This window comes from Neopsephotus bourkii, unplaced genomic scaffold (genome assembly GCF_033783945.1).
Source record: "Neopsephotus bourkii isolate Nb327-2 ecotype Australia unplaced genomic scaffold, CSIRO-AGI_Nbou_v1 NB_1279, whole genome shotgun sequence".
Classification (NCBI taxonomy): Eukaryota; Metazoa; Chordata; class Aves; order Psittaciformes; family Psittacidae; genus Neopsephotus; species Neopsephotus bourkii.
The window spans coordinates 4,445,740-4,461,729 of record NW_026901764.1 but is presented as its reverse complement, the minus strand read 5'-3'; the positions used below and the strand labels follow the sequence as shown (position 1 = coordinate 4,461,729).

General features: G+C 38.9%; 1 protein-coding gene across 1 annotated transcript in view; it reads left to right on the top strand.

The window, feature by feature from the left end:
• Window positions 1-507: 507 nt before the first annotated feature.
• Window positions 508-15,990, top strand: part of DNER (delta/notch like EGF repeat containing) — a 126,693-nt gene continuing 111,210 nt past the window's right edge. Inside the window, exon 1 of the mRNA XM_061365243.1 lies at window positions 508-898. Within this exon, the coding sequence (XP_061221227.1) occupies window positions 641-898 (258 nt within the window). The 5' untranslated portion in view covers window positions 508-640. The remainder of the gene's footprint in view (window positions 899-15,990) is intronic.

The following is a 15,990-nucleotide window of genomic DNA, read 5'->3' as shown; positions in this document are numbered from 1 at the left end:
TCCACAGATTACACTTATGAAACAGTAAATGAGAAGCAAACAGTGAATGGTCCTGAACATGGAGTTTCCCTTCCAGGGGTTTGCCTATCCCGGGACAGGGCTCGGTCCCGGTGCGCTACCGTTCACACCCGCCACGCCAACTGGAGGCAGTGGCAGACCAGCAATTCCTATCGGGCGGTTTATTAGCGCGGTGATCCCGTGGTAAACCAGCGGGCTGGGCGCGCAGCGCCGGTACCCGGGCACCAGCAGCCTGGCGCAGCCCGCCCACGGCACATGGGGCGCGGGCTCAGACCAGTCCGGCCCGAGCCGAGCTCCGCCTTGGCCGTAGGGACGAAATAACGCCGGGCTGTGCGCCCCGGTACCGCACGCGGGGCAGGGCCGCCCAGCGCCGCTCACCGCCGCCTGCCGGGGCCGGAGCCGGAGCCCAGACTCGCTACGGGCGGGCGCGCTGCTGCCCCCTGCTGGGTACACGACGGCGCGGCTGCCGGCTCGTCCCCGCCCAGTCCCCGCCCGCCCGTTGCCCTGGGAACGGGGGTAGGGAGCAGCCGGGCAGCCGCTGCCTCCATCCTCTCCTTCTCTCTCTTCCCTCCCCGCTGGTGCCCGCAGCGGAGCGGCACCCGCACCAGCACGCCCCGCCGCCATGTCCCGAGCCGCTCCGCTCCTCCTGCTGCTGCTGCTCGCTCTGACCCAGCGCCGTGCCTGCCTTCCCGGGCCAGCCACCGCCGCGCCCCCCGACCGGGACCCCTGCCTCAGCCAGCCCTGCCGCAACAACGGCACCTGCTCGCCGGTGCCGGCCCGGAGCCCCGCCGCTACCCGCCGCCTTCAGCTGCTCCTTCCCCAGCCTCCGGCCGCCTACAGCTGCGCCTGCCCCTCGGGGGTCACCGGCACCTTCTGCCAGGTAAGGGGCGCGCCCAGAGCGCCCTGCGTGCCCCCGCCTCGGCACCTCCCTTCCTCCCTCCCTGCGTCCTTGTGCTCGTCCCTGCCCTTGGGTGTCCCCGCTCGGTCTGCGGCTGGCTCCCTCCCGTTCTCGGTCCGCCTCGCCCCTACCTCGTCTGCGGGCGTCCTTGCCCCGCTCCGCTCCGCACTGACCCGTTGCGGTACCTGCTTGCCGGGAACGGCGGCCGGTGCCAGTTCCCCTGGGGCCGCGGTCCCTTCCCCGCCAGCGGCCGCTCCCTCTCGCTGGCTCCTGGCGCGGTAGCCGCCAGTGCCGTTAACGGCCGCCGCGGGCAGCCCTGGTCTCTCCCGGGCTTTCCGGGGACCGGCGGCGCTTCGTGCAGGTGGACGCGTAAAGCTGGTGCCGGTGCTGCGAGCAGCGCGTTCGGAGCCGAGCGAACTGCCCCGGGCAAGGACCGGACAGGCGGCTTGTAGGGCTCTGTTAGAGGTGAATGAGGATGGGGCTGAGCTCGGCCAGCGCCTTCCAGGTTAATCTCAACACTGTTGTCAGTCCCCGCTGTCCGGTCCTGGCAATTTACTTAGTACTGGCTTATTTTAAGGTGAAAAGTATGCTCTTTGAAAGAGGATACTGTATTGCGCTGAAAACGAATTGTTAAATCGCAGCTCCAGTTGTCATTTTCATAGGCTAGAAGCGCTTTCTCGCACGTTTTGGAAGCTTCTTGGATTGGTTTTGAATTCTGGAAGGTCAAAATGCTCAGAGTAGGGATAAGGATCTAAAATATGGAGAGGCAGTAGGCAGAATCTTTCTAACATACTTGGTAGTACGGGGAGTTGATGTAATAATATAATTGAATTTAGTTTTTGTCACGTGAAGATATTTTTGTTCTTGTCTTTAGTGTTAAGGATGGAAATCCTTGTTGTCATGTTCAGAAATTCACATAAACATAATCTTTCATATCTTTAGATAAGGGAAAGTAGGCGCAGGGACAAAGAGGTTTGTTTTCTGCATATATGTATATCATGGGTTACTTTCTGTGACAGCAGTGTACAAAAGGTTCTATGGCCTGGCTAACATTTCTCACCAGTGCTCTCTGTTTTAAGTGGATTTGACACAGAAGCAAACGAATTCGAGTAAATTCAGTCTGGTTTTTATATTTTTGTTTCCTTTCTTAAATTTTTCTTGGTTGCATAGTATCCGAGCTGCACAGTTGAATAGATGAAAGGGATAATGCATTCACTGAAGACTTAGTGTGTAGGTGAGTTTAAAAGTCTTTGTAAAGTAGGAGCACTATGCACAGAGTTCCGTGCTTGCCTTGAAATGTCTCAGCTGATTCAGCCTAACAATGAAAGCAAAAATATTTACTCTAATGAGATTCTGTGAAACCAGAGAGATGAAAGTGGATTAAATAGACTTCTTTCTGGCTAATTGTGGGTGTTGTTGTTTTAAGCATTTACTATCTTTCTATCAACAGGAGAGCGCTGGGTGTTTGCTTCTGCTTGTTGCTGTTAGACTTAAAAGTCCGAGATCCATAACTAAAAGATTGACGACCCTTTTACTGACTTAGTAAAATGTAATGCGGGAGGCACCATACCTCCTGTGAAGTGTTGCACCTGGGGAACTGGATTTAACTGTGTTTCTAATAAAATAGAAAGGCAATATTTTCATAGCAGTTATGCTTTTTATTAACTAATAAGAGGAGGCTTAAAGTGTTGCACATTGTGTTTCTTTTCATAAAATAGTAAGCAATGACCCTTACAAGGAAAACTGAGAAGCAAATGAATGCTACTTTGAGCGACTGTGTCAGCAGTGGAAGTATGGGTGCCAGTTACCTATAAAAAGTTAATATGGTTTTGAAATGTAACTTTAATTAAGCAGAAAACAGACAGTTGGGTTGGATTTTTTTTTTTATTTTATTTTTAAAGGGGTCATATAAACACAATATATCCACAGTTGATTTTTTCCTCATTTTATAGTAGTAGGAAATAAGTATTGTACAAATGAATGAATTCTTGTATTGCTTTTTTGTTCAGATGCCTAACAGCTTAACAGATGCCTAACAGCTTAAACTTCTACACAGAAATGTAAACTCAGTCATGTTTGCTAATTCAGTGACAGTAAATAGCTATAAGGATTTTAAAATAATGATGATTTTTTCACCTGTGGGCTAAATCAGGGGACCATTAAGATATATTTAGACAGGGGACATTCATCTTGCTGCTGGGGTTGTTATTGAACACTTGGACTCACAGAGGGGAATGCCAAGAGGGGGGAGAAAAAGAACAGGAATATTATGCTTACATACCAAAATCATAGAAGGTAAGTTTGCATTTTTGTAATTTTTGATGGGACTGGAGATGTTTGAGAACCTCACTTCACTAAAAATGTAGAACTACTTTCAGGTTACTTCCTGTAGTGAAGGCAACATTTTGCCCATTCTGCTCAGATGTTTTGAGACGTAGAATGAAGAAAAATGTGTACTAAATGTGCCTTCAAGTCAGCTGGGCACAGTGAAGTTGATAATGTAGAAGGACTGCTAACAGTCAGAGTTGGACGTTTCCCACAGATTTTGTTACTGAAGATTTAGTGTAACTGGGTTTGATGGACTCGATGGTGCTGGTGCTGGTGTGGGAAAAGAAAGAAATTGACATCACATACACGAGATGCTTCTAAAAGTCCACAGCTTTCCTATTCCCAAGTAACGAGTTTAACTTGGACTTAAGCCAACTGCATGGTCTTATAATTGCTCTAGTAACTCATTATTTATTTAACAACAGAAATTACAGGTCCTCTTAATATTCCCATGCCATTCCCATGAATTATGTATGTGTATGTTTCTCACATTACTTATAGTTTGAATGTACTTTCTTTTGCAAACTTCATGTTTGTTTTGTTATGGATTGTTTCACATTGTGGGGCATTGCTTTAACTCAATTTCTTTTCATGGATGTGAATTTTTGCCTCACTTCTCTTTACCAGATTTCTATGTGTTGAAGTATCTTGAATTTTAATCTGGGCAAAGAAGTCATGTGTATTCCAACGGAAACAATACAAAATTATAGTAAATTTAACTTCCCTTATGCAGGAATTTGAAATTGACTAATTCTGAGCTTTACACTGAGAGACTTTAAGATAAATCATCCTAAGAACTAAATTTAAAAGCTAACTGATTTATTTATTTTCCCTCCTGCCTTTCTTCCTGATTCTGTTTTTCTTAATTCTATCCCTTTTTTCATACTTTTGAATGCCAGGTGAACTTATCCTTGTCTTTGAATGTTCATAGACTACACTACAGTGATTTTTATTATTTTTCTTCTCTGTGCCCCTACTATTTTTATCCTGTGTAGGGTTTTTGTTTATTTTTCTTTGAATTTGTTTCTGTTCTCAGTACACTGGTGATCATGTGCTGTTTAATGTTGAATGCAGAAACCCAGGGTTAGCAAATTGCTGCAGAAAGAAGGATTATCGTTTCTTGACTTAGTGGTCTAATACTTCAGAATAAGTGGTACAAAATTTCATTGGCCAGGTTATTTCAGGTTGATTGGATAGTGCTGTGTAAAAGGATATCCTTTAATCTCACTGCTAAATTGCCTTCATGTCTGTATCCTGATTGATTTTTTTTTTTTGCAAGATCCTGTTTTTTATTAAGTAATGACATCCCTCCTGAAAGTTCTCTAAATAACCCTTGAATTTAAAATGCTCCCCCCCCAACTCATTAATGAAGGGTATATACTTAAATAATGTGGTTATTGTGATGCACGTGTTTTGTTATGTGGCCATTTGGTTGACTTTTTTATCTTGGACATGAGTAAATTGCATAGTTGTTAGATGCCCTGGAGTTTTCTTGGATTATTTGAATGTAGTTTAGCTTGACTTCTGACGTACCATGTAATTTCTTGCTGACTAACTCTGCTAACCCTTGCACTGCTTTCAAGTTGCAGAATTTAAATATTTGCATTGATGCATATACTGTGTGTGAGAAGAGGTTGGGAGAGCTTGGTTTGTTTTTCTTAGAGAAGGCTAAGGAGGAACTAAGTGCCATTCTCAGCTACCTAATGGATGGTCATAAAGACGGAGCAAGACGTTTCTCAGACATGGTCAGTGAAAGGACAAGAGGTGACATACAGTAGGTGAAGTTCCTATTAAATCTAAGGAAAAAATTCTACCATCACTCCTCAAAATAATGGTGGTGAAACACTGGGACAGGCACAACAGTTATGGTAGCTCCATCCTTGGAGATTTGGGTCTCAAGCACCTCAGCCTATTAGCCTTGGCTTGAGCACAGGCTAAACAAGAGAACTTCCTCAATTCCCTTCCAGCCTAAACCATTGTATGATTCTGTTCTGTGATTCTGTATATGTACACACCTCTATTTACCCTCCTGATTTTACATTTTCCTACTACTTTTGTCCTGTTCCTGCCTCCCCTTTGCTGGATATTGAAATTTTTTCCATGTTGTTATACATACATGTTTTATATCAAGTCTAGACTGTACCTGGAAGGTGACAAACTTGTGTTCAAGAAGGAGTTCAAAGATGGCAGTATTCACTATTAGCTATACGAAAAATCTTTACTGTTAATTTCAAGCCACTTAGTTTAAAGCTCCTTTAGTCACAGATGAGTATACTCATGTTTCATAATCATTCCTGAGCTTTTTCTTCAAGCAACAGTTGTATGTCACACAGGACTGACGGATATTATTTGTTTTCTGTGAATTCTTCTGATCTGTAAGTGAAGTGTTGTTCAGGTACCTCATGAACTTTGATCTCTATGGTTGCCATGGAACTGATGAAGTTCTGCAGTGTGGCGATGTAAGGTATTGAATATGGGGAACGTTACGACAGAATAAATGAATGTGAAAAATAATTTCTCCATGCAATTTATTTTAGCTGTTATAACATCTGTTTTCTCTAAATGTGGTAGAAATATATTTCAAGTCAGAAAATTAAGCTTTTCAAATTAGCACCTTGCCTTGAAGCATATCATGTGAAAATATGTGTGCAAGAGAACTACAATTAAGCAATTTCCAAAGCAATCAATAAAGAATTGTGCTGTGATTGTTGATATGTGCTTTAAACAAATGTATTATACATTTCTGTAGAATAAAACTGGAATAATTTAATAGCCCAAATTGTCTCTGTTATGTAAGTGGTTATTATCATGGTATTGTCTGCACACTAACCTTTGTGAATCTTTGTATTCTCCCTCTCAATGTCTTGAAATAGTCCCTTTAAATCTGGTCAAAATAGTTGTTTTTAAATGCTTGTCAGGTCATTACATAGTGCAAATAATTTGGTTCTGAAAAATTCCATCATATAACCAAAAGTTTCAAGTGTTGGTTTTAATATATTTTTGTGTGGTTAAAGACTGCTGAGAGATGGATCAGGTATAAAGTAGCTGAATAATAGTAGAAGATATGCTATACTAAGATGCTTCACCTTTCACATAAGTCATTTTGCATTGCAGTATATGTTCTTTGATCCAAGAAATCATGTAGCAATATACCTGTTTAGAAAACAATGTTGTTTTACTTTCCTTTGAAATATTTAACTTGATATTATGTAGCTTTGGAAATCCTCTTTATTGGAGCAGGTTCCCAATATACTAGGAGAATACCTTACTTTGAACACAAGAGAAGAAACAACAGAAAATGGATGGGAAAAGAGATATATGTGTCATATACTGAAGTTATATAACTTTATCCCATCTTAAAAGAGATCAAAATGCTCCCCTCTTTTTGAGGGCTCCCGTAGCATGTTCAACTTATTGCCTTTCTGAGAAGGCAATTATTGCTTGAGATCAATAATTTTAGAGGTGGCATGTAGCAGGATTTCAGCTTAATTGTGGGATCATGAGACCAGAAATCTTAGATGATGCAAGGAATTTCATTTTAATAGGCAGGCATGAGCCTGCTGGAAATAGTGTCCACTTGATCCTAAACATAGGTTGGCGGGTTTTCTTTTTCTGGTACTTGCTCTCATAGCTCACTCTGTTCTTGTTAAATATCAAGTCCCTCATTTATTCATATCAGCTCTTTTTGGCTGTGATACATTTGTGTTCCAATTAATCCAACAGATTAATTGCATGGAAAACACAATTTTATTAGTTATTATCTTCTGTCTTTCAATTTAATTGAATTTCCCCGTTGTATTTTTTCCCCTTTTAAAAGTGAGTTATTCCAGTCTTCCCTCCCTGTGCATGTACTGAATATTTTTCTTCTCTTCAGCATTCTTTCTGAGCTGAATAGATTGAGCTAATAACAGTATTCCTGTTGGTTGCTAGTTAATATAACACAGTCTGTTTTGTCCAGTGTCAAATCACAATTTTTATGTATATTGAGAGGTTACCTGTTTTTTGACAACTGTATTAGAGGGAATTTATTTTTATTTTTATATTTTTTTGTTTGTAAATTTTGGTGAACAGAGCTCAGAAACCTCCCTAGAGGTGTCTGATTGCGGTGCGGTGATTCCCAAATGAAAGCATCCATATTTAAAGTGCATCCATGTCAATTGAAAGCATGGTGGTTGGCAAGAGTAAGGCTAATGTAATTAAAAATTTCTTAGTGGCAAAAGTAGTCTAGTATATGTATTTGATGTAGATCATAATTTGTAAGAATCTTTAATTAGGTCTCTGATTTTTAAATAAAAATTATTTGTTTAACTCTGTTTCTGGAGGTTTTTGTCAATTTATGTTTTAGGAGAATAGTGTTAAAACGCTGAAATTGATGTTCTCTGGAGAGAAAATTGTCAATCATCAATGTGAGCTACGCAAAACAAATTATATGTTTTTTGTTAATTAGGAAAAGCATCTTGAACTGCAATACAATTGTTGCAATTTTCCAACAATTTTTTAACAGCGGAAATGCACATGGAGATACGCGTAGAGGAAAATGATGTTTGCTTGATAAAAAAACTCTGCTTTGCTCTCCTGGTTGCATGTGCTGTCTTAGAAAAAAGCACTCCTGTGTTCAAAAGCTGATTTGTATGCCACATATGTAACCTGTTTGATTTCAGTAACACATATTGCCATCCTATATTAATTTTCAAGTTTGCCTAGGTTTGTTTTACAACTGTACAGGCTGTAGTGAGTGTAACGATTACCCTGTATTACTTAGTATTATATTCTGCTGTAAACCTGGAAAAAAACAAAAGCTGTAAACTCTCTAGAAAAGTCTGAAAGCGATACATTGTGACTAGGAATAGGAATATCAGGGCTTGGTGCTTAGGATTCTCACTGCTTTGCTGAGTCACTCTGGGCAAAACTCTTACCACTTTCTTCCTTATATTTCTCCTCTATAAACTCAAGTAATTCTGGGTGTTCAAAAGGTTAATTTGTAAATGCGTATGAAGGCTTTAAGAATGTAGAGTGAAAAGCACTTTATAAGGAAGCATAGTATTACAATGGCAGAGTCTGAATTATATGTCAGTGGCCTATCAGAATATATTTAAATTGAACAGAAAAAAGCCTTCTTATAAAAAAAAAATATAGATACACACAAAGATCAATCATTTACACTATTTCTTTGTCTGCCAAATATTCAGGCTAGCAGTCTACAGATTAGTTTTATAATGTTCTTTCCCACTGAAAGCGGGGGCAATAGATCAATGCTTAGTATTTCAAAGACTTCAGAAACAAAGGTGCTTGTGAGCAAGGTACTCTTGAATAAGGTAAGAACACGATGCAATTTGACAGTGAAAGTAGGTTTGTTATACTGAGATAATGTCACTCAATGTTAATGTTTTTAGGAACTTTGTTGTACTTCATGTATTAGTTACAACAGCAACCATATTGTTGGTTTGAGTATCTTCAGGAACAGTAGCTATAAAAAGAGTAACAAGATACGAATCCTTTTCTTCACAACAAGCCTCATTTTCAGCCTAGGTTGCTCTTACGTGGTCCTTTGTACTGGACCTAATAAAACTGGAGCTTGTTGTTGACAAATGCACAAGTGAAGGAATAATTTCAGCTAACCATGCATATTCTAAGTACGCTGTAATTATCTGGGAGGAGGACCCATATGTTCTGGTGGTAATATGTTGAATAATCCTCATTGAGCCTGAGTACTGAAAGTGCAAATAATTTAAAGATATGCAGATAATATCACAAGAGAACAGAAGCTGTTTTAGAATTCTGTTCCCACCTATGAATAAGTAGTACCTAATCCACTGAAATCAAGTTGAGGTAACTTTACTTACAAGATAGTGAGGGCAGAAATTAGATATAGCCTACAGAAAGGACATCAGAAGTGATTAGCAGATGTGGAAAGATTTGAGTAACATGGGAGAAGCAACTTATTCACTTTTACACAGAGACAAACAAGAAGAGTCTGAATAAAGGTAATCTTGTAAGAAGGACAGTGTTTTAAAATAAGCCTAACAAACAAAAGGAATGAGACAGCTAAATTCTTGTGGACATCAGCTAATAATCAATCAATGTGGCTAAGGAAAAAATATATGGACAATTTTCTGTAATTTTCCAGACTTGGTGTGCTGTTTTGATCTCCATTTGAAGTATTTGGTAGGGGCATTTGTTAATAAGAACAACTCTCAACATGAATTATATGGCAATTCTTATGCTTCTTTTTCAGCCCTAATGATTTGTGCTTTTAATTCAGCAAATCATGTGAATTTTATTTGTATTTTTGTTCTTAAACTTTTAACATATATATGGTTTCTTCTGCTGAAGAAATTGGGCAAATTGCTAAATACCTTTTATCAAAATCAAATTAATGAATGAATCTCATTAATGGCAAACCAAAATATATGGCTTTGTTTTCTTATAGACTGGACAGTCATTAATAACTTGTGATTGACTATATAAGTGTAATTCTATTGTAATCTAATCTTCAGGCAAATATAATGACATTGTTGAACAGACGGAAGCAGAGGTGGCCATGCAGAAGTTGAACTATTTATGGGCTAAAGTGCTTTTTGTGTTGAGAGTGCTAATTCTGCTGTCTGGTTGCAGGAGAATTGTTTTCTTGTGTGTGCTGTCACTATGGAATACAAAGGTCGTGTTCTTATATGTACAGATCTGAGCAACTTTCTCATTTGAGAATACCTTTCAATCTCAGTGAGTTGAGTTACATGAGGTTTAGGTAGGTTCTGCAAGATCAGATACTTGATAAATTCTCTTTAAGTCTACAGCATACTACTGTGTGCTGGTGGCATGTGTGACAACTGAAGAAAATGGTGTTGGGTCCTCTGGGAAATTAACATGTTTAATTGAAGGAAGGACAAATTGACTTAATTTACATAACTGTAATAGGATTCTAATGTTAAAATTTGGAACTATTGCCTCTTAAAAGAAATGGAAAGGTATTGAGTTGATGTTACAGAAATTCTTGATAATCTGTCTAAGGGTCAGGGGGATCTGGCTTGAATAGAGCATGCCAAATATGTTGAATATCTTTAAAGAGCTGTGGGAAACTGATATCTCTTCAAGGTGAAGTAAACTCAGTCATTTCTTTGTTTCTAAAAATAATAAATAACTACTCCTGAACTTACATTTGAGTAACCATTTGAGCTTGGGTTTCTTGGTGCTCCTGATATGTAGCAAAGAAACTCTCTAAGATGAATGAATGCGGGAGCAAAGCCAGCTGTGCCACTTGCTTCTAAAACATCTTTCTCCCCAGTTAAACAACTTCCCTTGCAACACCAATTTTTAACTCTTTCTGCAGGTGAGTGAGAAAGGACACAATAATAGTTATGCCTTTTATAGCTGTGCCATAGATACGCCTTTTCACAAAGGCCTGCTTAAGAACAGCATGATAGATGTATCAGTTACAGGTATACCCTCTGGTCATCAAGTCCTGCTAGTAGAAGCATTTAGCAAACTGGGGTGTGGACCAAAACCTCACTATATTTGGTTTGAGAATACGGGGGAATTTCTGTTACTATAACACATTAGTGAGAGACTTAAGCTTGTTTTTTTTTGTAATGTTTATATAAGTCAATTGAAGGATACTCTGGAATGACAAATATGCTAGCAAACCTTATTGCGTAAATGACTTAGAACAAACACAAATCATCTTCGTTGATTTCTACATGATGTATATGCTTTTCACTTTGTAATCAGTACTGCAGCAGCTTCCAACTTGGGATTTCTAGTTTTAAGAATGTAATTTTTTCTTTTCAAAATAGGCTTGCACCCATTTCTACTCTGTATTCTCAGATTTTCCGAGCTCCTTGGTTAGGGAGTGACAGTAGACTCCACTCAGAGGTTGGGCCTTTAATGCAGGCAGCTATTGAGACGTGAGAGCTGCTGGCTGGTAGAAGCTCTTCCAAGCTCCCTGACAGTAAGCAGGGAAGTTCTGTAAAGCTAAGAATTTAAATTACCTTGGCAATCTTATGGCTTTGACTTTCTCCTCTTTAGATTTGAGAGCAGGGCTGCAGCTCAGGGCTTCAAGGTGCTGTGTTCCCAGATCTTTGACCAGAGCACTAGTGCTACAGCAGAGAGTGTGGCTTCACCAGAAAGCTTCCATCAGAGACATATCTGTGATTTGGCCTCCTTATCAGAGATGTCAGCACAAACCTCTCTTTATTCAATGAGTTGTCACTTTCTGACAACCTCTGTGTTCACCCAGAAGTTTCTACTAACTGTAAGAAGTGTGGTACAGTGGTATCTAATGGAAAAAGATCCTGAGTGTGTGTTGATTTAGATGTTGAAGTTGCCATTACCTAATCTAATTTTTGAGAAAATTGTAAAACTTCAGAGCATCAGTTGTTGATCCACACAGTTGATTTTTCTCTTTTTAAAATAACACAGATGAGACTTTTGATGTTTTTCAAGGGGATTTTAAAGGTGTTAGGCTGATTTTGGAAAACGTTAATATATGGATGCACGACAGCAAGATTTCAAAGATCTGTGTGCAAGTTTGCTACCTGTATCATTACGTTTATGCTATTAGTATTAATGCTACACTAACTAAAGATGGATTGAGATGGTGTATGTTTGTTTCCTGTAGGCCACAACTACGCAAGTATGTGCACATAAGTATTTGTCTTGAAGTAACTGATGCAGGGAAGCTCATCTCCTGTTTTATCTTGTAGTAACTTGCCTGTTTATTTATGGAAATAAACATCAATGAAACTAATAACTAAGATCTGAAAATTCTGCCAGTTGGAAGTGGTATGAACAAAAAAATCGTCTTTTTGGCAGAGCTGAGATGATGTAGATTTTGTGCATTTCTCATGCTACAACCTGTGGTTTACATTGCTAAATAAAATATTTAGTTAACTTTTTCCGTACTTTCTCTGTATCCAAAGCATCTCCCCTTTTTGTTGCACCAAACTCTTTGCCCTATAAATCTCAAGCTACCTTCGTAATTCAGCTGGTTTTCCATTACTGACCTTCACTCTTCTCAATTTTTTTAGTCTTCCCAGTGTATTAACAAGAAAAGTCTCATGGGAAAGTTGCTGATGGAGCATGTATGCCTCACTTTAGGATAATTTGCTTTCTTTCTAAAGACAATAATGTCAAACCAAGAGGAAAGAAAAGCTGATGTAAGGACGCTTCAGTGCAGAAACTGGTTTGGTTGCAGTCATTGACTTGTGGGATGAGTAGAATAATAAATTCTCCTGAAATAAGTGGGATGAAGAGTATAGAACATGATATTGTATGTTTGTGTTTCTTAAGGCCAGAAATATAGGCAGCATCAAGAGAAAAGGACAGAAGTTAAACTATGGGTTAAATATTAAGCTTGTATAACAGATAAACTGAAATATTTACCATGGATATTCATAATAGAATGAGAAAATCAATACATTCAGGCTTTATCACAGAGCACCTGTGGCTTGTGTTCTGGAATTTGGCAGTTATAGAAGCTTTGATTTAATGTACAAAATATACTCAGGGCAAGGGATGTGTGCATTGCTGTGTTTGCTAGTTTGGAAAAGAAGAACTGGGCCGGGGTCCTAGTCTGTCATTCACAGCTACAGCAGTGCTGCTCCTGAACCACCAAGCTGCCCTTGCCTTTAACCTTTGCAGTGTTGGAATAATTTTGAAAATAGTAGCTAGGTGAGTAAATGGATACAACAAGCGACCATTAGAAAGCAATCTGTGTTTTCCTGGTTTTGTTCCACTTTTATAAGAAAAACATCTGTTCAATTCCCAGTTTATTTGATGCTTAGGCATCTGTTCAGTGCCTCTGATTTTTTCACTGTAGTTGCAGGGGTGTGATTTCTATAGCTTCTGTTGATGCCTTTTAACTCTGAGTTACATAAATAAAGTTAACTTCTAAATATAATTTTTATTTTCTTTTTAGAAAAAGAGGGTTCAGATGCTGAAAAGGCCTGATGGCTTCTTTTCTTTCTTGAATTGCATTTCAATGGGGATGTGGAATTTTCACTTCATTATTGACAGTTCTTTAGGATTAAGCAAAATGATAGCTGGTTTGAATTTTCTATGTCTCAGATAGGTGAATTCATGTAATGTATCTCAGAGCATTTGACTTGGCTTTTTCTTCAGTACCTGCCTGTATTCCAGGTCCGAATAAATGCATTAATGATGCTGCATAGTGTTCCAGATGTCTTTCTGACACTCAGGGTATGAAAGGATTACGAGTTTCTGTATTCCTATTATGTTATGTACCACTGTTCAATTGGATTCATCAACCCAAATTATTTTTAGTCATCTGTATGGGTTTCTAAATTTTACTTTCTCTTAAAACAGCATTGCCATATAATACAGAAGCAGACATAGTTAGACATCTGCTGTAGGATTTCACGAGAATAGAAATAGTAAGAACTCATTTTTGGTTTCAGAATATGAATCGGAATACATGAGAAGCAGATAGTTCAGAGAAAAAAATCAGATGAAAAATGTACTGTGCATCTTTTACTAGTGTCACAATTCTGCCTCTTGCTCTGCTTTAACCAACTAGACCATATAGCAACTTTCTTCTATTTGCATGAGATACCTCAGTGCACCTTGGTAGTGCAAGTAAAATCTGAGGTGCAATTTTTGTATGTTTTTTGAAATAGATTTTGAATAATCTGTTGTTGAAGCTGTGTAAGTGTAACTTTTTTCCTAGCAATATTTTAAGTAGTTATCTACAACGATACTGTATATACAAATGCACTAAAAATGGTGAGTGAACTGAATTTAATTGTTTTGACAGTGGGTAGTGGTGCTGTGACATTGTAAAAGAAGCTTATTTCTCATTAACAATCAGTTAATGTCCAGATTGTTCAGGTATTCTGAAATTAAGTGATTTCAGCAGTGCAGCTCAGATGCCTTGCTCTGAAACCTTGAGTCATTTTCCATACTGTACAAATGTGGTAAGCACAGTTTGTCCTAGATACCCTTGTCTTCTATGTTTTCACTGTGCATATAGGGTGGGTTCTATGTCTGATTCTATGTGAAGATAGAAGATTTTATATGAGTCAAGATGAATGAGTGAAGAAAGAAATGAATCTGTTCTGCAGACATATTCATAATTCTGCAGACAATTCATAATAAAGACTGTTTTCCACTGCTTTCAGCTACTGTGTACTGGGTCAGTAGTCTGCAGTAGTGATCAATATCTGCATGATTGGTCAATGAATATAAAATAATGCTGGCCACAAGTAATTGATAGATGTAGGAAAAAATCATGCCCCTGCCCTTCTTTTTCTTCCTTGTCTTCTGCCTGATCTGTTAACATTGTCTTTTTGATCTAAAAAGTTTAGAAACTTGGTATTAAAGGCCTTGATTTATAATCTGTCCCTAGAAATTTTCTAAAAAAATATCTTCAATGCTAAAAGTTTATATATTTTTATAATGTTGGAAAAAACCCACAACCTAACCCAAAACATTCCCTCTTCGCCCTGTAAATCTCTTGATTTTATGAGGAAAATGTAGATCTTCACAAAATCTTCACAAAATTTTTATTTCAAATGTAGTACAAACTTTCTTGTAGAGTCTAACAGTATGGTGGCCTTTTAGAACTCAGAGATGCTCTTCAGAGCTGATAAGTTCTGTAGTTTTTCACCTGCTGAAACCAATTTGCTTTCACTTCATATTTATTCTTGAAGGTTTTTAGTATATGTTCAAGTGACCTGGTCAATTTTGGTCTTGTATTTAGTTTAGGTCCTAATTTGATCTCCCTTTTATTTTTGCTTTTCCCAATTTATATTGTTGCAGGATGTTAGTCTAGTGAACTGTTCATCTAGTTTGTCTTAATTTCTGCAGAGTGGTTCTGTGCCTCTGGAAACATTCTCTTGTGTAGACTAGAAACTTCTGGAATACTCAGTAATGTTTAAAGCTCTTCTCATTATAATGAAACATTTTCTCTCTGTAGGAACAAGCACACCAAATGCACATTTTAATTTTTATTTTATCATGGGTTTTTACTTGTGCACCTGCAACAATGCAAAGGGTCTGCTTTCTTCTGCATGTTATTTTGTTTAACCTCCTTTGCTTGTATGTGTTCTGGGAAAAGGGAAGTGTGTACAGAAGGAATGAAACTGGAATGGGACATCTTTGGAGAAAATGTTTCTTCTGGTAGTAATCACTTTCCATTATTTTTATTATAGGGGAAATAGCATATTTCTCATGGAAGATAACTCCTGGATACTGATGAGGATCATGTGGAATCACCTACATTTGTCTGTAGAGTTGAGCTTTATTTAGAATGGTTAATGCTGATCAGGAGCTAACAATGTTTCTGACTCCCTGCCAGCTCCGTACCCAATTACTGTGGTCCCTGGAGTGCGGTGCTGAGGCACTGCAGCTGACTTGTAATGCAGCATCATGCCAGAATTAACCCTGCTGAGCCAGCTCCAGTATTTTCCCCAACTGTAGTCTGCTTATTTTCCATGATGAAAAATCTGCTAAAACTGAAAGCTGAATGTAGTCATCAAATTGTCAACATATAATTACTGTATTTTGTATGAATATGAACCAGTTCTAATTTTGTGTTCTGTAATATTTCACAGAATGCTCTTTCCTAATTAAAGTAGCTTACAGATGCAGAAATCTTTTTCTGCTCATTGTACCCTGCCTGCCAAGTCAGCTGACTATAAAGTTTGATGCGCATCCAGCTTTCTCCCAGCTGATTGTTTACTGAAGTCAATATTTGATTGTTAGCAAAACACCATTTCTGGACTTGGCTGAAG